This window comes from Pocillopora verrucosa, chromosome 4, assembly GCF_036669915.1.
Source record: "Pocillopora verrucosa isolate sample1 chromosome 4, ASM3666991v2, whole genome shotgun sequence".
NCBI classification, from domain to species: Eukaryota; Metazoa; Cnidaria; class Anthozoa; order Scleractinia; family Pocilloporidae; genus Pocillopora; species Pocillopora verrucosa.
In genome coordinates this window covers 10,196,235-10,219,824 of record NC_089315.1, presented here as the reverse complement: position 1 = coordinate 10,219,824, position 23,590 = coordinate 10,196,235, and the positions used below count along the sequence as shown (strand labels likewise).

The 23,590-nt window shown below is 37.8% G+C and overlaps 4 protein-coding genes across 5 annotated transcripts in view; 2 read left to right on the top strand and 2 right to left on the bottom strand.

Moving 5' to 3' along the window:
• Positions 1 to 23,590, bottom strand: part of LOC136280501 (E3 ubiquitin-protein ligase rnf213-alpha-like) — a 184,377-nt gene that overhangs the window by 44,407 nt on the left and 116,380 nt on the right. The gene's annotated exons all lie outside the window — the stretch shown is intronic.
• On the bottom strand, positions 89 to 8,062 carry LOC136280508 (heparan sulfate 2-O-sulfotransferase 1-like). The gene is made up of 6 exons (XM_066165814.1): positions 7,813 to 8,062; positions 6,676 to 6,743; positions 4,860 to 5,279; positions 4,120 to 4,217; positions 2,429 to 2,586; positions 89 to 1,796 (listed from the first exon to the last, which is right to left on the bottom strand). Exons 1-6 carry the CDS (start codon positions 7,955 to 7,957, stop codon positions 1,576 to 1,578), a joined length of 1,110 nt encoding a protein of 369 aa, XP_066021911.1. The 5' UTR covers positions 7,958 to 8,062; the 3' UTR covers positions 89 to 1,575.
• LOC136280505 (uncharacterized) lies at positions 13,617 to 16,924 on the top strand. Its single transcript, XM_066165810.1, has one exon. It carries the CDS (start codon positions 13,791 to 13,793, stop codon positions 16,446 to 16,448), a length of 2,658 nt encoding a protein of 885 aa, XP_066021907.1. The 5' UTR covers positions 13,617 to 13,790; the 3' UTR covers positions 16,449 to 16,924.
• Positions 18,417 to 23,590, top strand: part of LOC131782630 (E3 ubiquitin-protein ligase rnf213-alpha-like) — a 53,233-nt gene continuing 48,059 nt past the window's right edge. For both annotated transcript variants that reach the window (XM_066165802.1, XM_066165801.1), the window contains exons 1-7: positions 18,417 to 18,734; positions 20,568 to 20,950; positions 21,248 to 21,339; positions 21,509 to 22,300; positions 22,379 to 22,596; positions 22,845 to 23,137; positions 23,300 to 23,562. In XM_066165802.1, coding sequence (XP_066021899.1) covers positions 18,590 to 18,734; positions 20,568 to 20,950; positions 21,248 to 21,339; positions 21,509 to 22,300; positions 22,379 to 22,596; positions 22,845 to 23,137; positions 23,300 to 23,562 — 2,186 coding nt within the window. In that variant the 5' untranslated portion in view covers positions 18,417 to 18,589. The remainder of the gene's footprint in view (positions 18,735 to 20,567; positions 20,951 to 21,247; positions 21,340 to 21,508; positions 22,301 to 22,378; positions 22,597 to 22,844; positions 23,138 to 23,299; positions 23,563 to 23,590) is intronic.

Genomic DNA, 23,590 nt, shown 5'->3' with positions numbered 1-23,590 from the left:
CAGCAACAAAAGATGTGGAAAAACTATGGTTGGCACTACGATGAGAAAAAAGTATAGTTACATTATATGTAACAACTCAAAACAAGTATACATGGGAAAAATTGGTTTAATCCTAATTATGTTTATCATTCACAGAAAATTACTTGCTTGCAAGGATTCGTTTACAGACGTTATTCCAGACGAAATAAATCAATCCACGTTCTTTAATTACCCGTAAAGTATCCCATGTGTGTTAACTTTTGCGTTTCAAATGAGCTATACAGAGCATTTTTCAGTTGATTGTCCATCAACCATTGCCAAATTAATCACAACCACCCATCACAACAAAGAGAAAAATCATAACTGGAAAAAAAAACCAAAAAAAAAACAGGCAAACTACCAGACGCTCTGGAAACACTGTGACCAAACCATGATTGGTGTTAAATCTGCGTCTGATTGGCTTAGTTGATGGCGCGAGCATTCTACACCAATCACAGATTCGAATACAGCAAAAACAAGGCAGTGGCTGATTTCTCTTCATATTCAATCAAAGACTGCTCCAACCCACACATATAGGTGCAATCATCGAGACTTGAAGTAATCGACAGTGCATTAGTTTTGTCTCACCACAATCTCCGATTGGTTGAGAAAAAACTCCCACCTGCTTCTAAACCAATGAGAGGAGACTTAGTCTGGGTTCCATTTCTTTTCGCATACGTTTACTCTGAGCAGTGATTGGCTCGTTCTGTCGTGTACCTTTGCACTGATTGACCGATGTGATGACTATTGGATTGGATTTGCGACACTCGCCCTATTGAGGGAGTATGGGGAGTGTGTTGGCAAAGACGATTTTGAAAAGTTTAAGTTTCTAACTTATTCCGAATTAACGGGCAGTCAGACAACTGAACTTCGCATACAGTACCTTTTCTATATTTTTCTCAATGTCTTTTTCCACAAGATCCCCATGTAGTAGTTTAGAGACAATTTTCTCCTTCACTGGTAGTCTCCATTTCAAGAGGATTTTCCGAACAACGCCAAGGCAGCAGAATTGTGTACGTGCTATGTTTCATTTCAATTCTTAATTTTTCCCTCGCAACTGCACGATTACGGAAGGAAATTTTTCAATGCAACATTTTAAGGAGTGAGTCCACACTCGACATCAATTTTTAGATCACTGAGCAACTGCGCACCTACCCCTCCCGTAACCAAACACTAACCCTCCCCTTTGACTGCTGTGGGGTTAGGGGAGGGGTAAGCGCGCAGTTGTCTAATACTAACATTGATCCCAATTTTTCTCTTTTTCTCTTTTTCTCTCTGGACTTGAATGCTGCTCCATAAACATTCCACACCGAGAAAGTCACCTAAATTTGACGACTTGATGTTAATATTGAGCGAGTTTCAGAGACAATGTGACGCTGTTGGCCGTGTCATTTCGTGCTTATCTCAACTCCTCGTGTTAACTCGGTAGTGTTAAAATGGGCGGCTTCAGTTGATACTTCACTCTTACGGACATCAATACCAACTCCTCGCTCATTTAAGGGGAAAATTATCCTGAGTATATATTAAAAATCTGAGTAATTCAAATACTTTACTGGCTTATTTTGGCCTTATCTTCTCGTAAAAGAATTGTTTTTTTACAGGTTCTAAGATACCGTCCTTCATTATCAGCGCCCTCTTCTTGGCATCTTGAAAAACCTTATTAGCGAATTCGTAAAAATCATTTTCCATTTTCCATATTTTTGATTGTTCAAAGTATTCAATTGTTGAACTTTCCAATGGTTTCTTCGATGCTGTCTTCCTTAGATGAGATTTACCACCTGAAACAGAAACAAGTAAAAAAAAAGTAAATGAAAATTCAATACAGAAAAATCAAGAATAGAGAAGTGAACTGTATAAACTCTTCTATGTACGTGTTGCTTCGACACAAAAACAAAACATTTCTTGGTTTAATTTTAGTCTAGAAACAAAAAACCATTCTGACTTTTACTAATTTGCTCGACAAGCTTCTTTTTTTCTTTATTTTAATTGTAATAGATGATTTTGAAGTTTGGTTTGAAGGTTATTCCATATACATACACACTATTTATTTTGAACAAGTTTCACAGCAAAATGGCATTACTTTGCGAAGGAACAAAAAAAATCAAACAGAAAGGATTCTCCACATATGCGGAGCTCGCATTTTTTTTCCCGCACGTCTCAAGGGCACAACGCCTTGCCCCGGCCAGGACTAGAACCCGAGTCGTCCGACTCGGAGCCCAGTGCTCTGACCACTGGACTACTGGACAAAGCCGTGGTGTTGGCGTGCCCGCGGTACAGTTGACCACGCATGTTAAAAGTAGCACCTTGTATGGTTTTTCGGCCTGATAGGTTACTACTATTTTGTATGATTATGGGGTTACGCGAGCTCCACTATTAATAAGTATGTGTATTTAATGATAATTCTTCTCACCTTCATTAAACAATTTTGTTGCCCCTTTAAATATTCTTGGCAGTACTACTTCCAAAACTGCGACAAAGTTCCCCATTTCCTCAGTGATTCCCACTAGTAAGTATTTTTCAACTAAGTTTCTTTTAGCTTGCTCCAAAGCCCATTTATTTCCTGGTGACCTGAAATTCATTACAATTTATGGTTAAAGTAGTTGCTAAGTAATTAAACCTTTTATTGATAGGAGTGACCTGTGGCTGAATTCTTCTTAACTTAACACCACTGAATAAACGAAATGATTGCCAACTTAAGAAGCTTTGATTTATGAACAAATTCTCCTCGTCAGTAACAGAAGAAATGTATAGAAAAAAAGTATGGAGAATGTAGATACTGATGTTAGGGTATAAATGGTTATGGTGCTGGCATGTGAATGCAAAAAAAAAAGGTCTCTGGTATGAAGCTTGGCCAATATCACTGTGCTGTGTTGGAAACCTGAAAAATCATGGGGGTATCCTGAGGACTTCTATCTGGGGGTGGGGGGGGAAGTTAGTCAGACATAAAACACTCCTGATATTGCATTTTAGTAAGTGGGTTGAGGTTACTCCAAAGCTTCACAGGTCAACTTTGGCCACAAATTTGTTGTTTTTAAATATATTTAAGTCAATCACTTCAACATACATTTTCCAAAAATTATGTGAAAAATCTCGATATGCACATGAGTGCACATTAGGAGTTGTAGAATGATGTTTGATCATTTTTCCGCTTTAAGATGAGTAAAAATCAAAATAACTTGTAATTTTATTAAAGTCTGCATTTAATAAACTTTTAGGAGACAAAGAGATATTTTGTTTGTGGTGGTTTCCTTGAAAACAGCATGTACAAATTTTTTTCCTGAAGGAGCTCCTGAAGGTTTGGAGGTGAGGGACAGGGGGGACAAAGGGGGTACATGCAGTGGTGCAAGTGATACTATCAGTCACTGCATTCTATTCTGTATTCTATTCTAGTGGTGTGAGCCACTCTCACACCATAACTACTTCAACTCACATCCTCGGCATTTTCATTCAGAAATGTGGTGGCAAGAAAATAGTGTAAAGAAACAAGAGAATATTCACCACATCTAAAGAACAAATGCTTCAGGCTGTCAAATTTTGGCACAGAATTCTGAGTGGCTAATTACAACTTTTCTTATCTCCAGTGCCAGGTCACTGGAGATAATGTTGAAAAGATCTCCTTTAAACTTAAGGACTGCATAATTAAAACAAATTGATCCAATTGCTTTCAGTACTAATTTATCTGCTTCTATACTTTATTGAACAACTATTGATGTATTTACCAGTTATGCTTCTCTTTATAATTTAACAATATCTAACTATTTAGTTTTTAATTTTCCTTATATATTGTAAATAATGTTTGTTGACGATTGACCCGCCTTGAATAGCAAATTTGCTATCTGCGGGTCAACATAATCTAAATTATTTTGTAAGAAAAAGAAAAAATAAAGTGTGTAAAGTATAAAGTGTGTAAAGGTCAAAATCCTGCAGGCTTCACTCACTTACAGTTTCCATGTGTCATTGATTAGAACAGTATAAACTGCCAAATTTTATGTTTTAAAATAACTTATGTTGACTAATAAAACATGGCTATTGATAACAAAAAAAACAAACAAAAAAAAAACAAAAAAAAAAAAAAGAGGGACAAACAGGAGTGGAACTCACCAGCACTGCGGTGCATGACCACAAAAGTATGGAATTTGCAGCCACAGCCTCTCAGGCCTGCAATCTGGATTTCCATTCTGAACACATTCATCAAATGTCTAGTCAGAAAATGTAACATATCAGCTAGTTTACTTCAAAGTGCTATGTTACTCACACATTTCACCATTTTCCCACAAAATGACCTTTAGAATTAGGTGAGCTGGAAAGAAATCAACATTTTCCTAAGACAGGAAGACACAAATTATGGATATTGTGACAACCTTTCCACCCTTTTCTTGGAGATGTGATTAACATGTAACTTCTCTCTACAATTTTTGATATTCATTCATTGTCCAATGTGTGGATATTGTTGTCAAACTTATCAGTTAAAAGTTGTTATTTTGACCTACATGTAACAACAAATTCTCATAATAACTATGTGTAATATACAAGGAAATGTGTAACAGTTAAAAATGAGAATTGACAATCAGATCTTGGGAGTTAAAGGGTTAAATGGATCCCTAAAATTAATCATTTTTGTCATAAGTATGTTTCAATATAGAACAATTGCATGTCACATACAGCCATTTGGAATTGTTTCCAACTTCAATACTCATATATACAATAACTCAAATTGATAACAAAATTCAAGTAACCGTCATCCATAATCAGAATCCATGGAGGTTGGTTCAAAAATTCACAAAATCTAGACAAATTTCAAACAACTCTCCACCACATTTTCTTAAACACAACTTCCATACCTCTTTATCTCCTTGTCTTGTTCTTCGAAGGTATGGCCTAAAATCATCTCCAAACCTCAAGAAATAGTAGTAGGAAACTAGTCTGTCCAAAGGCTTCCTTATCATGTTTATAAATAGGGGACTTTGGTAAACACCGAGTCTTTGAAAGTCCATGTAGGCAAGATGACCATGATAGACAGCTGGCATCACCTGTTTCCATGTTGTAATGTTGCGAGCAAAACGTATCTGATCAGAAAGTGACATCACGTGAGAGTTTCGACTAACATTGAGGTGCAGAGCATGGAATCTGTTTGGACGGCATAAAGCATAAAGCACACCCATGAAAGATGTGCTGCCTGTCTTTGGGACTCTGTTGTAGAAAATTATGATGTGATCATCTTCAGTTTGTAATCTGGCTTTCCCTCTAGTGGATGAGTCAGACTGTTGAAAGAGATAGAATGAATGAAACATCTTAGAAAATTAAGTTTTATAAACAAAAAAGTTACAAATCTGAAGAGTTAAATTTTATCAACTCTGGTTAACATCATCAAAAGAACACAAGGGTATAATATTAACAAGAATTAATACAATAACATCTACCTCATTAAAACCACTTTGCATTCTAAATTGAGGTTAGAAGTATCACTTCTACTTAATTCCTTGACTAAAAATGTAAATTAAGCTATCTACATTCATGTAAGGACTGACACATCATTGCATGAGCAGTTGTACACCTGACCCCTCCAGGCAATGCACCCCAAATGGGGTCACAGCTTAGCACAGTGGGAAGTTACCATCCAATTATCAGAAGAGCCTCAAGATCAATAAGTCTGGTTTCTGCTTGCGCTAAGTCAATTTGTGTGAGACTTTCGATAATAAGGCAATTTTTCCATATGTATGTATTGATAGTGTCATCCTTCAGACAAGAATGCAACTAACTGGTCTCTAGTCTACAAATGTGGTTACTGTAAACTGCCTCCTCCCTCCTCACACGCACTTAAAAGCCCTACCTGGTAATGGGCCACATTATTGCCTTTCCTAAACAAAAATTTTCCTGTTATAAGCCCACTTGGATGAGTGAGGTAAATGAAGTGTGTGGGCAAAATAATTTGCATAGCAATTTGCAAAGGATACCAAAAAAGTTCCCAGAAAACCTAATAAAATGCTGTCCAATTTCAATACATTATTGAGCAGAAAGGTCATGATAAGTGAGAAAAATTAACCAGGAGAGAATCTGTGATCAAACATCAAATTCTTAAATTTAAAATTGTAAGATATGTAGAGCAAACAGTATGGAGGATTTATATTTCAATCTATGGAATGATAGGGTTAAAATTCCAATACACATGCATGTCATCCAGATATGGTACAATCAAACCAGCATAAGCTCTGGCCACTGAGCGAGTACGTCCCTCTACAGTAATAAACTTGCAGCAGAGCAGTCTAATTCTTAAAAGACTCTTCCAAATTCAATAGTGTGTTCATTTGGTGTTTGAGTTTGGAGAATTCTTCCCCTAGTTCACAAAATTCTCTCATTAAATTCTGATGGATTGAACTGTTTTTAATTGACCCTTTAGCTCCCATGGGTAATAAGACAAAATTTCTCCTTACCCTATCGGGATCACTAGTTGATCCAATACCAAATTCTCAGAATGAACAACATAAAAGTTATTTAGCAGATAGTAAGGAGAAGTACAAATGAGATCTTGGGAGTGAAAGGGTCATGATGTAGAGAATACTCTCCTTTCCACCTAACATTTTCCTAATGTTACTGCAAATCAGTTAGCCATGATATTGGCCTGTGAAAAAACTAATGAAAAAATAAATATTGCAGCACCTCATAGTTGTTTTCAAATTGACCCCTGTCTCTCAAAATATTGCTAGACGGCAAATTCCCTGCATACTCTAAAATAAGAACAAAATTAAGCATTAAAAGAAAGGAACATGTGAAGAACAGGAGAATTGACCACCAGGTTAATGACCAACTACTGTATGTTACCAAAGAAATTGATGTCCTCAGAGAAAATTGGATAACAGTGGTATATGGATGGAATGTAACAGGTCATCTCCCTTGTCTTTTATACTTCCTCTTCATCAATCATGATTTGATAATGTTATTTACACAAAAAGTTTCATTCTTACATAAAACAGAGCACATGGAGTGGATAACACTCTAGTTGTCTTTGTTTTCCATTAGGCTTTGATATTCTAAACCCTTTTTGTTAGTTTGGAGAGTAGTAAAGCTAGTTGAAATTAGTTAGTAGTAAAGCTAGTTAAATTGGGAGAAATAAGGCTCTTGAAAGTGGAAAGAGGATTATTTTAAACCTGTCAGAAACCCAATGTTTATCATACAATCAATATTAAAAATGATAGCTAACATCTTCCTTTGTTGCTTTCAAGTTCACAGTATCTAGAAGTTACCGGTACAACGTATTTTAGGTGTAGTACTTTTAATCTTGTATACAAAACATAAAAACTGTTTAGATGGTTATTGTAAACGGACTGACATCTTAAACTTTATCTTTCAATTAATCCCGAATACCTAGCTTACGAGCCAAGGATTAAGAACGGCTGCTTAAACCAATTATTTTTTAATAAATCAAGTCGGAGCCAGCATCGAGAACGAATCTGTGCGTATTTACTCGACGGACGACGTTTCTTAGCGTGATATGGGCAGTTTGGAGATTAACTCAATTACAAAAACACGAATTCTCCATTTCATCTCGATGAGGAGAAAATCAATCACAAAATACAGTTAAAAGGAAAGTATTTAAGATTTTGAAAGAACATTCCAGCAAAATGGAAACTCGAAATGTCAAACTGAACATCACAAGAGCACATGTGTTTTTAGTCATAAACGATTCCTAAAGTTGCAGGGTATCATGAAATGACTACTACTTAAGATCTTCTTAAAGAGCCATCTATGAAGAAAACAAGAGGAGAAATTAATGTGTCCGATTATGGTTTCTCCTACCGTTGTGATCATCATGTGTTGTAACATTCGTCATTTGAAGAATTTGCATCTCTAGAATAACAAACGCAACAATAAAAGCCACGATCATCCATTTGTTGACGATCATTCTCCCAAGGAAAAACCAGGGAATTCTCAGGAAAACCATACACGCTTAACAACTACTGGAAATGTTGGCCACAATAACTTGCCATGAAGCAACAATTAACATCAACAGCATGCGAAGGTAATGACTAACTGCAAGCTAACGGAACATCAGCTAGAGGTTCGTTGGTTGGGAGGAATCTGGGGCGAGCTGTATTAATACTGATATCCAGTTCTCTCTCTTGTGTTCAGCCCACTATCGCGCGAAACTTGAAACCAATCTGCGCCAATTCCTCAATTTTCCTCACTTTGGGAAAGGAACTTGCTACAAATCAATCTAAAAACGATTCATGTGGACAAACTGAGTGATCATCTATACCTAAAATATCAAAGGAAGGCATAAAGGTAAGATTTTAGGGAGCATTTGAGAAAAATTGCCAAACAGCATCGAAGGAACGCCTGGCACATATCTATTTGCATTTTTAAACAAAGTTGAATTTCGTGCGCCAACCTCCAGATCGTTTTTGCTCTGTTGACCTGCAGAGGTATTTTTGAATTGAAACGCAGAGACTTTGAAAGGACTTACAGAGATAAAGCCGAGTGAAATTAATGGTACTTCTTCCTCTAAGACACCTTTTTCTTCTGGTTTCACTACCCACTTGAAGGAATTTTTGCTATTTTATTTTTATTTATTCATATTCCCATTGATCTATTATTTATTTATTTATTTACATTAACCAAATATAGAAGCCTTGACTATGCACGTGGAAAGCGGCTAGAGCACGAAAGAAGTGTAGGGAGAGACACGAGACGGTTTTTTTGAGGAGGGGGGGGGGGGGTGTCACTTTATGGTGTCTCTTAACCACTCCTTAAAGTAAGACTGACAAGATGCTAGATATCTTTGCAGGTTCTTGGGGCAGGTGGAAAGTGCTACCCAGTTACTATAATCAGTCATTGCCACGCAAAATGTACTTTATTTCACTGTGAAGATAACACTGAGTTTTTATTTGAAGAGGATTTCAAAAAAGGGCGTAGTCACTAGTTAAGATGTAAAGGGATAGGATTTATAATCAATGGTTATTGAAGGTTATTGACGAAATAAAACTTTGCAAGTCCGACTAAGAAATCGGAGGGTCTGTGCTTCGAATCCTGTCAGTGTCTTAATCCTTTCTTGTTTGACTTCTGAGCTGATCTAGAATGTTTTCATCGAGCGAGTCTCCTTTCGTTTGCATCATGACGCAATTTATCATTTGTTTTCGAAATTTGTATTGTGTTTGTATTCAACTAAGAATAAACTAATGTTACACGAAGGTTGCATTGAAGTGGTTTTAGCTGATAACGTAAAAGCTTGGATCAAGACGGCGTCTTCATATCTTTGTGTTGCACCCATGTTGTTCAGTAGTGATGGCAGTTACATCCGCATATTGTCGTGATATTTCTCAATGATACAGGCTCTACTTAAGAGCTATCAGCGCAGTTTATATCCTCAACTGCTTTCAAACCTTGCATCACCGCCCAAACTAACTGTGAAAGGAATAAAACCTTGATCCTGAATCGTCCATTATGTATGGCAAATTCGGTCCTTAACAGGTTTTTTAAGACAACACGCACACAGAGAATCATTACTTGTAGATAGAAAAATTCAAGTTTGAACTTTTCAATCCTTGAAAACCAACATGAAAAAAAAAAGTAAAAAACCAAAAAGGTGAAATCTATTAACATCGCGTCATCAAAGAATTTAGCAGTGACTCATGCATAACTGTGTAGGTCTGAATTTTTTTTATTAGATTGACATTTGCCAGTTGTGAAACCTTAAGAATGGATCTACTCTGGATATGAATCTCATCACGTTCAATTGAAGAACAAATATCCTATGTGGGACGAAAATGTAAATTCAAATTACGACTCAAAGTTCAATTCGCCTCTGCTGGTCTTGACGGCTCATCTTACAGCACGTACGTGTAGTTTTACCGATGAACTTTAGTTCACTTTTCACGAATAACCTTTTTCCTCTCGACAACAGGCATGACAAGGAAATTATTTCACAAAAATTGAACCAAGGCCCTAATGCTCAAAGGGTGAAAAACGCCATCCGACGGGTCAATCGCTATCCAGTGGATAAGATTTATCAAAACGTACTCTATTATTCACCGAATAGAGATTTAACCTATAGACTCGCGTTATCCATCCTCGGAACAAGCCAGGCCAGTTTGTTTTACTTCTTAATAAATTGTAATCATAGGAAGCAATTTAACAGATGACAGGAGCAATGTAACTCACACGATTCAATACTACTTTTCATCTTTTGTGATAACACAGCGCCGATTGAATCGTTAATAACCATGCTATGGATTGAGTGATAAGTATATTTATTGTTTCTTTGTGTTATACCGCTTTAATATCCTTGCACTTTCTAAAGACTGTGATCACCTGCTTCCGTATTTCAATTTGTTTTCCAGAAAGACTAACGTGAAAAACCTTGTCCTGTAACGAAAAATTGCCCGTTCTCTGACGAAAAAGTTAGGGAGCGGCACTCATTCAGTTATCATGGAGTTTTATCACATCTCTCTCTTTTAGCTCCCTCGTCTTTTCATTACATAGTTCATTATATAAATTTAGGCAATTTGCGGAGAACTTTTAATGCATTTATTCCATACCAAAATTCAATAACTGAACTCCGTCCTTTATAAAACTATGAAATTTATTTATCAATTGTGCCCGCGGTAGGAAGTAAAATTTCCAGGGTGATTTTAGTATTTACCTTAGAAAGCTAGTCGCAATAATATAGTAAGGAAATTGGATAGCTAGCTTTGCAGTATTATTTTATTAATAATATTAGACATCATCTGATGAGATTTTCAATTTCCAAGGAAAAGCCGCCTTAAATGTATATTATAATAAATTTACATCTGACAGCTGGTACGGGAAAAATTGTAATGGCTGCTATTTAGCTTACTAAAGAGGAAAACGTTTCTTGACAAGAAAAAAAAGAATTTTCTCAAAAATGCAATTTTTCCAGAATAATACAAAGCTGTTTTTGTTGAAATTCATTATTTGGGGCTATATTAATTTAGAAAATGTTTTCCGAAGTTTTAACATTTTAAACTTACAGCTTCTTGACCGATAATGAGCATGCAATGCAGCGTGGCATTCATTACGTAACAAGAGGGCTTGACTTAAAAAAAAAAACCAAAAAACAAAAAAAAAACACAACTTGAGGGGAATTTTAATAAATACTTATTGCTTTGAGCTGGGGGAGTTATTACCACCGATGAAAACTTAAATTTCAAGTTTTCAGAATTGTTGTGATTATTTACCAAGAAACTATACGGAAACACAACGCCCAATGTCAGTTATGACTTCTCTATGACGATGTTTTATTCCCATGTTTTAGGTCGGTTCCCTCTCTTGACTTTTTCAACTTGTGACTGCTGATAACTTTCACAATTAATTGAACATCGATCAGACTTTTTTTACTCTTGAAGCAGTGTCGATATCCTCTGCATAAAACGTCTCAGCATAATATCCTGGTAGAACTAAGAAGATTGGCTTCAGAATATCTTTCTAGTTTAGAAATAATCATTAATCTTCTTTGAAATGTTAAATTGTTTAGCCCAATCTGAAAGAGATGTTTCAAATCTGACACAAGGTTTCCATTTAACGATTTTGGCGGACAAAAAATGTGTTTGTGCTGACGGTGACACCTTTAAAGTATGGCGAAAATACATACAGAAACAAAAACAACAACAATTCAAAACGTATAGTAACACCTCTTATTACTGATATATATCTCATTTCGTAAGGATCTCTAGATATGGGTGCAGCTCATTTTTTTTTTTTCAGCACAGCTCGGCCTACTTAAAGACAAAGCAATCCTTCGTACGAGGCGCCAAAGGGTGTTTTTAAAATAGAGAAATCGCATTTGTCATGAATATCAACGTGATTATCGAGCAAGATCATCCATGACTTAATTGAGTTGGGATGATATCCTATCAATGCTGATACCACGTTTTTTCTTATTTTGAAACGTGACAAGTTTTTCATTCATTTTTGCTCTCGAGAATAAACTATTCCTAGCAGTAAGATGATGCCGAGCGAATCTTATTTTACAATGGTGAACGGTCAATTCTAGGTACAAAAGTTCACAGGTCTTAACCTTTTCCACTTAGGGAGGAGAATCCTTGAACAGGGGAGACCTCTTATCCATGGTTTCTTATGACATCTTTCAGTACTCCTCAACGAAGGATTTTCTAAGTCAGTAAAAACTGGTTCTTTTATTCATTGTCTGTATCTTTTATTTGTTCAATTTTTTATATTTTTGATTTCTCAACGTGTTCTTTTCGATCTTTTGTTATCTATATTAGTTGTTCTTGCCGACCTCAAGAATTAACTGATTCGCTTTATTGAAAATGGATCAGAGGACAGCACACATGTAGAAATTGCTCCTTTTTCCCACCTTCTAGTGAACAACTCATGATCAGAGGAGCGTTAAGATCTCTCTGCCGTTATCGTTGCGTTTGTGGCACCGATGGATTATCCTTATCCGCTGGTGATGAAAATCGGCTTGTTCTGTGCCCCAGCAATCTGAAATTGAGTATCCTTTTCACGCACGCTTCCTACCTTCAGTTTTGCCAGAGGCTGTTATGGATATTTGTAATTCAATAAATATTTTAGTTATCTTTAACATCTTCATTAGTCATTAAGACTACACATGTGAAATACAATTATGCTCGGAGGGCTTACGTGTGAAAAGCCTGCAGTATCTGAGTTTCAAGCAATTACGAAAGTTTGTATTTTTGTGCGCCGGGGTAATGTCTCTGTGTAAATATGGAAGTAAAAATTAAATAATGAAAAGGGAAGGAAATTAATTTAAAATTATCGCAAAGGTACCATAACCACCGAAACTCTACATCATGGAGTTTTATATCTGCTTTTCGGTTTTCTCCCCTTTTAACGAAGAGTAGATTAGTACGAAATTTCGTGGAAGCTTATGCCTTCGAGATTTAATTAATTCTTCTTACGTTGTTGAGAAGTTTACTTATTAGCTATTTCGAGAAAAGTCAACAACATTGAACTTAATAACAGCTTGAAAGAGAGCGTGAGCACAACAGTAATGAATTTAAGGAGCGCCTTCTGCTGATCTCTTTGTATTACTAATCACCGTATGCTGAGCGGGAAAAGGAAAGTGAGTTGATCTTCACCTGTTTGTTTCCCACGTTAGAAAGCGCAAAGATAAATCCTTTTTTTGAGCTCATTCATTACCTGTAATGTGGCGGCTTTGTCGGTTTTCGTCCGCAAATTAAACAATAGTGGCCTTTCATCTATTGAAGTAACAGCGAAACCTTCAGAAGGTCACGTAGCATGTTTACTCAAGAATATTGCTTTTTGGATTTGATAACCGCACAACTTAAGTCCTTGAGTACTTAATGAAAGTGATATTAGATCAAGAAGTTTATTTTTTGCCAAAGTTAATTCGACTCTGAAACAAAATAAAAGGGAAAACAAGCTGGTATGCTCACACAGTATGACTGTGCGTGTTTACAGTTTCCCTGACGAAAAATCTATTTCCGTGCATCTGGCTGTTATCAACACGCCATTTGCTCTCGCGGAAAATAATATTTGGCTTGTGACATATTTACTGATCATACATGAAAAGCACGATTAAACGGGAAGAAACGAAGGTTAAAGAAGTCTTGCGTATAAAGACGACGCGCAATGGATTATCAGTCATTCGTTTGAGTAGATATTGATCAGACGTCAGAAGGAGGAAATGACTTATTGCATAGCAACAAGATAAGATCATCTAAGAGGTATAAGAAAAGCTGAGAGGAAAAAAAACATCAAAACAACGTACTGCGGAAGGTAATTCGAGGAAAAATTAAGCTGAAGCTGAAGTTATGAGGAAGACACATTTTGGTTCGAAATATGGTATTGTTTTACTTTGGTTGCATCTAGCTTACCAGCAGGATGCTTACAACTCCAGCGAAGTCAGCCCAGCATCAGCGGAAGGAAAGGCAGCAGATCCCCCTTTGAACTGCGTTCAGAAGTTTTCTTGTCACAATAACTGCCGTAAAGAGTCAAATGAAACGAATGAGTTCTCTGAAGATGTTGAACACTGCCATTGTGATCCCGATTGCCTCAAGTATCAAGACTGCTGTGCAGACTTCGCACACTATTGTAATCCTGGCCCAGTGACAAAAGGGGACCCAACTGACCCTAGCTATTCCTGTGCGGACATATCCACTGATCAAGAAAAAGGTGTGTTCATGATTTCCACGTGTGCAAAAGACTGGAAAGACGAAAATGATTCGTATATGAAATGTATGGAGGCCTCCAAGAATTCGAATCGATCTTTTACATCTGAAAACATCGAAGAGGACATTCCAGTGTATCATTTCATCGAAGGGAAAAACTATAGAAATATTTATTGTGGTATTTGTAACAGACAACTCCGGCCTTTTTTATTTTTTTGGCAGTTAAAATTTCGATGTAATATCCAAGCTCCATCCCATTACAGCACCAAACAGAAATTGGACTTTTATCTGAAATACTGCCGATATAAATCCATGGAACCAGAGGCTTTCTTTAACGTGCGTACTTGTTTGCCAATGGTCTCCACATGCCCAGTCGACAATAAACACAAGGAAGAGTGCATGAAGGGAAATACTGGAATTGTCTTTTCCGAGAAAATAAACAGGAACTTCAAAAACATTGACTGTCTACTTTGCAATGGCGAATCGTTAGACGGCGCTAAGTGTGGTCCATTGGATAAAGGGGAAATCTTCAATCCAAAATCATTTGAAATTGTCATGGAATTTTCACCGGAAGAAACTCTTAAACCTTCACTGAACTCGTTTTCCACATCTTGTTCTGAGACTAAAGTGTTTGATCCACACTTAGAAACCTGTGAAGACGGTTCTGTTCGGAATCCTTCTTTAGCTGTTCGCGATACGTATCGCATTAAACAATGGATGTATCCCGCGGATGACATCGAAAGACCCATATTACAGCCAGAGTTTGTCAGTGGCTTTTGCTCAACGTTTGCCTTGGAGCCTTCACAAATTTATGTGATATCAAATTCATCAGAAGAAGGAATTATTGTCGTGGAATTCAACCTGTATGCTGGCCAAGCGGTTAGGGGTAATAACGATAATGAAACCTTGGATGTGGCTGCTCTTCTTAATTTCAACGAATCATTCCCTATAATAATTGCAAACAAGACCTGGTTAGTGGTTAGGGTCACTCAAAGGCAGTTATCTTGCACAAACCGAGAAGAGTATTTCCATGACGAATACAGAATAAAGCCCACTGGTGAAGCCTTACTAAATAAAACTGGGGACAATCATCAAGAACTGATCCCGCCAAAGAAGTTCTTCATCAAACACAACGATAACGGTAACGATTCCTTGATTGTTTGCAGGTCTACATTTAGTGTCTTGTGCCCTTTCAAACTCCTCCTGGTAAGCGGTTCTCAGTTTAAAATCTTTGCAAACAAGAGCTTACTGCATACTACCACTGGTAAGGTCTACTTGACCGAAGAATACACCTTGATTGACGAAGTTAAAAAAGCATGGATATGCACTAATTACACTGAGACCCCGACGGTTACAAGGAAACCGACGATAACAAGCCGGGAAAATACGATTCTGTTATACTTTACAATCGCTGGATTTTCTATCTCAATGTTTGCTCTTTTCCTCACCCTGACGATACATAGCGTTTTCGTTGAGCTCCGAGGTCCTCTTCCAGGTAAAAATCTGATGAGTCTGTGCTTTGCCCTTCTGCTGGCCCAGTTTATGTGGCTGTTTGGATCTGGAGACACTGACAAGCCAACATTTTGTACCATTGTGGCGGTCGTTATGCATTACCTCATTTTGGTGTCCTTTGGGTGCACAGCCGTTATCGCCTTTGACACTCGCCGAACTTTCTCCGACCAGATTTCCAAGGCTCAATCAAGATCTCTCGGAAAAAGCCGGAATTTTCGTTTCCTGGCGTACACGTGCTTGGCATGGGGTGTTCCTTTGCTTTTTGTGGCTGGCTGCGCCCTGCTTGACCATTTTCAAGTGGTCTTCATCGGCTATGGTAACGAAGTCGCCTGCTGGATAGACAGCAGCAATGGAAAGATAGTTACTTTTGCCACACCCATAGCTTGCGTCCTCCTTTACAACTTTGGGGCCTTTACGCACACTGTATGGGCCATCAACAGTGCAAGAAAGCAGACACACCGAGTGAAATCATCTCGCCAGGATCAAATGGCAGTTTTTAAAATATATGTTCGCCTGGCCTCCCTGATGGGTTTCACATGGTTTTTCAGCTTCAGCGCTGAGTTCATCCACAAAGCACTCATCTACCCTTTTGTTATGCTCACAACCACTCAAGGAGTCTACATATTTGTTGCGTTCATCTGCAAGGCCCGAGTGCTCAAGCTTTTGAAGGAAAGGTTTCCTGGATCCAGGAAGGATGCAATGGCTTCCACTCAGCACACGGCAAGCACAGAATGTAGGAGTATACGTGCATATTCTCCCAAAAAATCTGAGAGAGACACTCGTTTTTAAAAGAACACAGAAACCTGTGATCTGGTGACCCATACGAAAAAGTTTTTTCCTCCTGTTACATTTGATCGTTTTAGTGTAAGAGTCATTACACACCACTAAGTGTTCTAGTCTTCTTTGGGAAACAGTAAAATGGTGCGCAGTTGTGAAATGAGGGAGACCAATTAGAGAATGTCTCTCCCAATCGTCTATTTAATGTGGTATTAGTGTCTTAAAGTCGAAATTTGTGCAAAGTATCAAAATTGCAACAGTAAGATGTGCATTTTATGTAATCGATACAGTCCCACTTTGCCTGGCCGTTTGCCATATCTATATACTCATTTCCTAAGATGCTAACAAGGAGAATTTACTTAACTATTACCAGCTTTTTTCAAATAGATGATCATTTCCTTAACTCCCGTGACCTCAATGTGTGATTCGAGGGTGACATTATAAGGAGAAGTTAGACGCTAAACACTTCAAAGTGCCAGTGGGAACTAAAAGGATATGTTCATAACCGTTCTCAGGCGCAGGAATCTGATGATGATTCTTTGAGAGTGTAATTTAAAATTTCTTACCAATAACAGAGAGTAAGAATTAAATACAAACTCAACTGTGATGACTTTTGACACTAAAGTGAAAGTTGTTCAATGGCTACCTCGATAGCTGGAGAAAAAAATCTCCTCACAAAGCTCTACAGCTGGTAAGGTGAATAAATAGAAGACCATAATGCACGGCGATAAGCAAGTCAAGCAATGATTGCGTAGCGCAGCAATATTTCAAGTTTTATAGTTCCGACGAATTGTGAGGAAAAACAAACAAACAAAAAAACATCGTGACGTGTATTACACGATCACACGGCACAATTCAGATTTCATGCACTGGGAACCGATATTCTCTGTATAGGAATCATAAGGTTTTGTAACAATGCAAAAATATAGCTGAGGTTTGGGAAAAACCAAACCTCCGGAACGAGCGGAACCAGTGGAATCATTGATTTTTCTGCTGAAAAAAAAAACCGACGAAATCAAAAAAACACCCATATGCTACTCGAAATTTTGTTTTCGGGTATAAATAGGATTGCGTCATAAGCGAAATGTTTGTTTATCATCCTTGACGACATTATTTAGCAGGTTCTGGAGGTTCCATAGATTCCACGCTGTCTACCGATCCACTATTTAGTAACACCCCCGAGGTTCTTAACTTGCTTACGCCACCTTGAAAGTGAAATAGAAAGCGCAGAGGTTTACCGACAAGATGAAAGCGAAAACTAAATCCCCGAGGATGTAATGTCTCGAAAGGAGTTCCTGCATTGGAAGCAGTTTTGTTCAGGTCACGGGGGGATTTAAATGGAAAACATTTTTAGTAGTTCCCATTCAATACCTCAAGATCCACTTGATTTCCTCCACAGTTAAAGTTAGTTTAGTTACAGAAGCAACTATTGTCAGATCGATAAAATCTAGCCAGAAGAAGAGAAATATAAATAGCTTGTTTTGTTGATCTATTCATTAGGCCGATAAATTATGTATAGCTGTGTATTGTAGTAAGATTGTGCTTTGCAATATTATCAAATATTCGTCATTTCCTTTAATTGGCTTTCATTTTAAATTCTAAAATAAGAATCGATATCTACATTGTATTAGATATGTTGCGTTACGAAAGCATGATTGGTTGATTTTTCGCTAAGGCCCTTGAAATAGCCACTTCCGCTTGATTTCCTAGAAACGCGGATGGCTCTAATTGATAATCGAGACATTTCGTGGAAATCCTATCGGCTTTATATATACACAGATATTTCTTTAAAAAGCAAATTGAATCAACTTTGAAAAGTGCTCAAACGGTCTTTTCATCAAACAAATTTCAGATTTTTGGTCGATAACTCTCAAGGAGCTTTAAAATTTTCAAGTGTGCAGCGACGAGTGAAATCGACTTCCGCTTGCAGAGGGATTTCTGGGAATTATTAAATTCCCCGAGGCCGACGAGACTATTTGATAGCATTTCGCGGAAGCGATTCAACATTTCGAGAAAACACTGCAGTTAATCACACAACGATTTATACTCCACATCGACATCGAAAGAAGAAGTATTTTTTCGGAAGATTGAATTTGGCAGAGGAACATTTTCTCAAAGCGAGACATGTAGTTTGAGATCAATATCGTGTTACGATGAAGTGCCCATCTTGTGGGAACCTCGAACTACAAGAGCATCACCGCTTCTGCTGCAGTTGTGGCTTTAATCTCGCAGCTGAAGGGTCGTCAGGAACTTTAGCAGTGTCGAAAACCAGTTCTGAGCAGTTTACAGTGACTTCAGGTAAGTTTCAGAGTTTTTCTTTGCGAAGCCCTCACAGCGATGCACATAGCCCTACAATAGCGATGTATACTAACATCAAGAATTGTTGTCATGAGACAATCAGTGACAAGCGACAAGGAAATCTTCCTAATATTGGGCTGGGATTCGAGAAAGGTTAGCTTAAACAGGGACATTCAGAAGCACTCAAAGCTTCCCGAGTACAGACATTTTGTGAATGCTGTTAAAATTTGAAACTTGTGTATTGACTCCTTGGAATAATCAGGGATCGGGAACGGAACTATCGAAACTAGGGACTTAAAATGCGATCACGCGATTGCATGTTTTGATTACATTACGGAGGTACAGAGAAGAAACGAAAAAAAGCGGTGCTTTAGTTTTATAATAGTATTTCAGGATAAAAAACGAAAATTTGTCGCGACGGCGACATTTGAACTCGTAGCGAAATAAGACACATTATGTCTCTTTGTTTAGACGATTTTAGGTTTATGGCGTCTCGACTAATCTCTTAAAGGACACCTTTTTCGGCAGGGTTCAATAAGGTGTGCAAGTAATTTGACGAATTCGAGTATTGTATATATAATTTCTTCGTCGTTTGACGAAGCAAATAATGGGGCGTTGATCGCCTTCCTCAAACTTTTTGACAGGTTGCAAGTATAATTGAAGGTATTTCCTCATGATTCAAGGTCAAAACTGTTTTAGAGCTAGACTTTTTCAGATAGCTGACTTATCTTGACGAATTAAGCGAGATGTAATTTTCTTCCTAATTCTCCTGGAAGATTCCATTTTCTTGTTTCATTTTGTGAGTGATTACAATACAGAATTACGACGAAAGGACAAGAATGTAAAGTGAAAATGAATTCTCGATTAGTTTTGATTTTGTTATTTGTAATTTTCTGTTTCACATATTGGATGTTACAGACAGACAAAAAAAGTGTTGCTTACTTATTCCTTTGATCAGCTGGTCCAGTTGCGTTTCCAATGTCTTCATATAGATATATTTTTAGCGGTGAATGCCAATTAATAGAGGTAATGAAATAAATACCAAGTTTTTGTGAGACTTCTGGCCCAAAACTATTTTGGATCCAGGTACCTTTTGCTTAAATGATACTGAAAACAGACCTCATAAAGAGGATATAAGGTGCACTGTTGAATTGTCCTTCGTACAAACATGACGCTATCGACATCGCTGATCCTAGCAGTATGCAGGACGTAATGTACTTCGCTCACCGTAGCGTCTCTGTGGCTCAGTGGTAGAGCGGAATCCGAAGATCTGAGGTTCCATTCCTCATGGGGGCTTATAATTTTTTCTTTGTCCCATGCTCATGACAGGACAAAAAAATATCTTTCACTGCCTTTCGTACAAGAGTTGTTACTACCGTTCAATATTTTGTATGAACAGTTTAATCGCTGAAATTCCAAGTCTAAATGAATCTTATCAAAACATAAACTAGATGTGCTTGTAACTGCTGTTAAATTATAGAATCCTCTCGTTACTTGACGTTAGGTATTCCCTACAGTATCGTTTACTGATTTAGAAATAATAGGTGAACATTCAGGAAGCAATGCAACAGTTGATATTGGTAAAAATAAATCGAAAGTTACACCCCGACCAACAGCGGAAACCTGGTACTCAGTACTCGGTACTAAAGGTAGTAAAAATTTGGTGCTTTAATCTCCTTGCATGAGAAGTTAATTTTCAATTATTTATTAAGAGACAAATTTGACTTTTTGTCTATTTACAAAATTATCATTATCAGACAAAATACACGATATTTCAACTAGCGGCTGGGAAGTAACTGTTACATGATTATGATTTTAATTTTGCCTGAACAGATCACCTGGACAGAACTGAAGTTTCGGAAAACAGACCAGAGCCTTCTCAGGATCAGAGCTCCAGTGTTATCAATCAACCTGCTTCGATCACAGAATCAGTCGATGAGGCCAAAAGCAAGAAGGATGATTTCGAAAGAGACGGTTCTTCAAATGGAGAAGAGGGGAACACCAATAACAATCCACCTAATATGAGTGAGGTTCAAGCCTTACAAAAAGAAGAAAAAATCCCTCTTACTGACTCAAGCATCGAAGCCCGTGAAAACGGAGGCCATTCTTCTGGTAAACCAAAATCTCCCAACACAAAAACAACTGTTGAGCTGGAACCTGCCAAAGTAGTGCCTGAACCAGAAACCGCTAACACGGTTAAAGCCACACCCAACACGGTATTAATCACGTTGTGGAACTATTTTTGGTACAAAGACTTTGTGCACGCAAACATCAACTTTGTAGCTGTATTCAATATGACTCTCTTAGTAATTGCACTATGATTGGCCAATTTAGTGGGTTGTCTTTCACTGTTTGGCCCGCTAATCTCCAAAGTTTGTTTGGATTGAAATCTTCCTCTTTTCTTTAAACCCAGGGATACCATTAATATCTTACTAACCTCGATTTCTCAGCGTGTCCTGCAACTGCTTACAGTCAGTGAGTGTATCATTTCTCATTCTTCTGTGAATGTATAGGTACCACCAGGAATTCAGATCGAAAAGGAACCATTTCTCTCAGAAGGAGACCGAGAGCAAATCACTGATGATCAAAACAACACAAAAACGAGGTGAGTCGTGAATGAAGCGTTGAAGACACGAAACTCACCACTGTATACTATAATTTTGATATATAACATACCTTGGTAGCCTTAAAATAAACATTTAACTCTTTGAATCACAAATCCTTGTGATACATCACTGTAAGACTAACATAAGCTCTTTTCTTCAAACCTGCAGTGAATGTCCTGAAGAAAATGTTTACCCAGGTCTAATTGGAGGCTCTAAGAATGACATCAGTCAACAGGCAATAACTCCACCCATCACTGCTGAAGAAGATAAAACCACTTTCCCAGGACAACCGGATGAGAGCGCTGCAAATCGGAGCATTGACGCGAAGGAAGAATTCAAGAAGAAAAATAACATTGCAAATGATGTTAAGAAGCAACAAGAATATGTCCAACAGGTACCATGTGAGGGTAACATAGTTGTGGAACAGAGAGGCAACACAACGGTCACTCTACGGATTACTGAGGGTGCTGACAATGATTCAACATTCGACAGCAATAAAGACAAGGAAACTGGTCAAGATGCTGAGGGTAAAATTGCTGAGAATTCAAATCTCAAAAATAATGAAGAGAAACAATCCACAAATACCGATGGTAATAGCAAGGATTCAGGTAATGGCCAACATTACGTCTTAAAGTCTGAAACTGGTGCCGCATCAGTTGACAGCAAAAAAGGGGAAGCTGTTACGCCAGAAACTTCTAAATCAAGTGAAAACGAAAGAGCTGGTCAGAGCACTTACCGAACAGCCAATAGCCAACCATTAACTAGTAACCAACCTCTGAGTACTCACAGTGACAGTAGGGTGACAAATCCAGACACCGAATTTCTGACAGTTATTTTCCATGCGTTATTAACACCAACGTTTCAATTCAACCCTAGACAAGGGGATAGAATTTTCATCTGCGGGAGTTTTCCTTTTTCGTGGAAAGACCCCCAGAATCAGGTTGAAGTTCGAATTGTCAGGTAAGTCTCAACTCTGAAGCTGAATTATACAAAACGTGTTTTCATTGTCTTTATTTACCTGATTTTCCTCAATTGTAGGGATTTACTCGATGGCTACTTTGTTTTGGAGGGAAAGGCCAATATAACATTGCGACAGGCATCACGGAGAATCTCCTACAAATACACTGTATTCCGCCCACAAGGAAAGAACGTGTCACCAAAGCCATTATGGGAATGTCTGCTTGGGTTCGTGCCTTACACGAGGGATCATGTTAACCGTTCCTTACTCATTCGTGAGGATTCACGAAAAAGCAACGGTAAGATGATACTGAATTCTAACAAATTTTGTCATTCTTGTATCCCCTTCTTGCACTAATTCCATCATTAATTCATTCGTTTATTTATTCATGTGCGTTCTTTAGTCCATTTATTAATTCATTTATTAATTCAGCTTTAGTCATTCATTTTTACTCACGATTGATTCCGATTCACCTAGTGGTAAACGGGAAGGTGTAAGGCTTGTAAGTTGGAATTCTATTAGTCATCTATGGTTATTATTATATAGCTGTTTGGCACCAGTATGATGATGCAGTCTTCAGTGAGCCTCGAATATGGGATGCCTTCACCAACCATCTACCCTTTTTGAAAAAGGTTTCTCTCGATCCAGCGGAGGGTCGAAGAAAGGCTATGCTGTTTATGTTACCAGAATGGGACAGAATCGCATCTGGTGAAAGAGGAATTACTGCGTCAACTGCCTTGACTCAAATTAACAATGTGATGTATTGCATGCGAGAGCAAGAAGTGGAGAATGGAAGTTACATTTTCCATCGTATGTTACCCGGTTTTGACGAAAAGCAGGTTGGTATAAAAGAATAATAGATCTGTATAGCTACATGAATATGCAGCGTTAGTCTGACTCATCAAAGTCAATAATTACTATTTTGAATGCGAAGATGATAGGTGACAATTACACTTTGGAGCTCATTCCATACATTTATTCCTCTAATGCTTTTTGATAAGGTGCTGTTTGATTATCTGTTTCCACGGCTGAAATACAATACTCACGTGCAGCAAACCCAAGCCAGAGATGATGAGGTTCAAGTCAAACGACTGGTTACATCTATCATGATCGCTTCCCTCGCTGTTGGACATCGCTTAATGTTCATAGAGGATAATGTGTTGAGGGACATTTTAGAAAATCTTGCTTTGCATGGAAACACAATTTTGAAGAAATGCATTGAGTTCGAAGAACTTTTGCTGCATTTTCCAGGCAAAGTGCAAAGGTTTGATATCTTTTTTTCATCATTAACG

Excerpts from the sequence above, each read along its gene's own strand:
- LOC136280508 (XM_066165814.1), bottom strand. The coding sequence starts at position 7,957 with ATGGTTTTCCTGAGAATTCCCTGGTTTTTCCTTGGGAGAATGATCGTC. Across the intron at positions 2,587-4,119 it reads GGTCATGCACCGCAGTGCTG|GTCACCAGGAAATAAATGGG; the intron begins GTGAGTTCCACT and ends AATGAATTTCAG. Across the intron at positions 1,797-2,428 it reads AACAAAATTGTTTAATGAAG|GTGGTAAATCTCATCTAAGG; the intron begins GTGAGAAGAATT and ends TTTCTGTTTCAG.
- LOC136280505 (XM_066165810.1), top strand. The coding sequence starts at position 13,791 with ATGAGGAAGACACATTTTGGTTCGAAATATGGTATTGTTTTACTTTGG.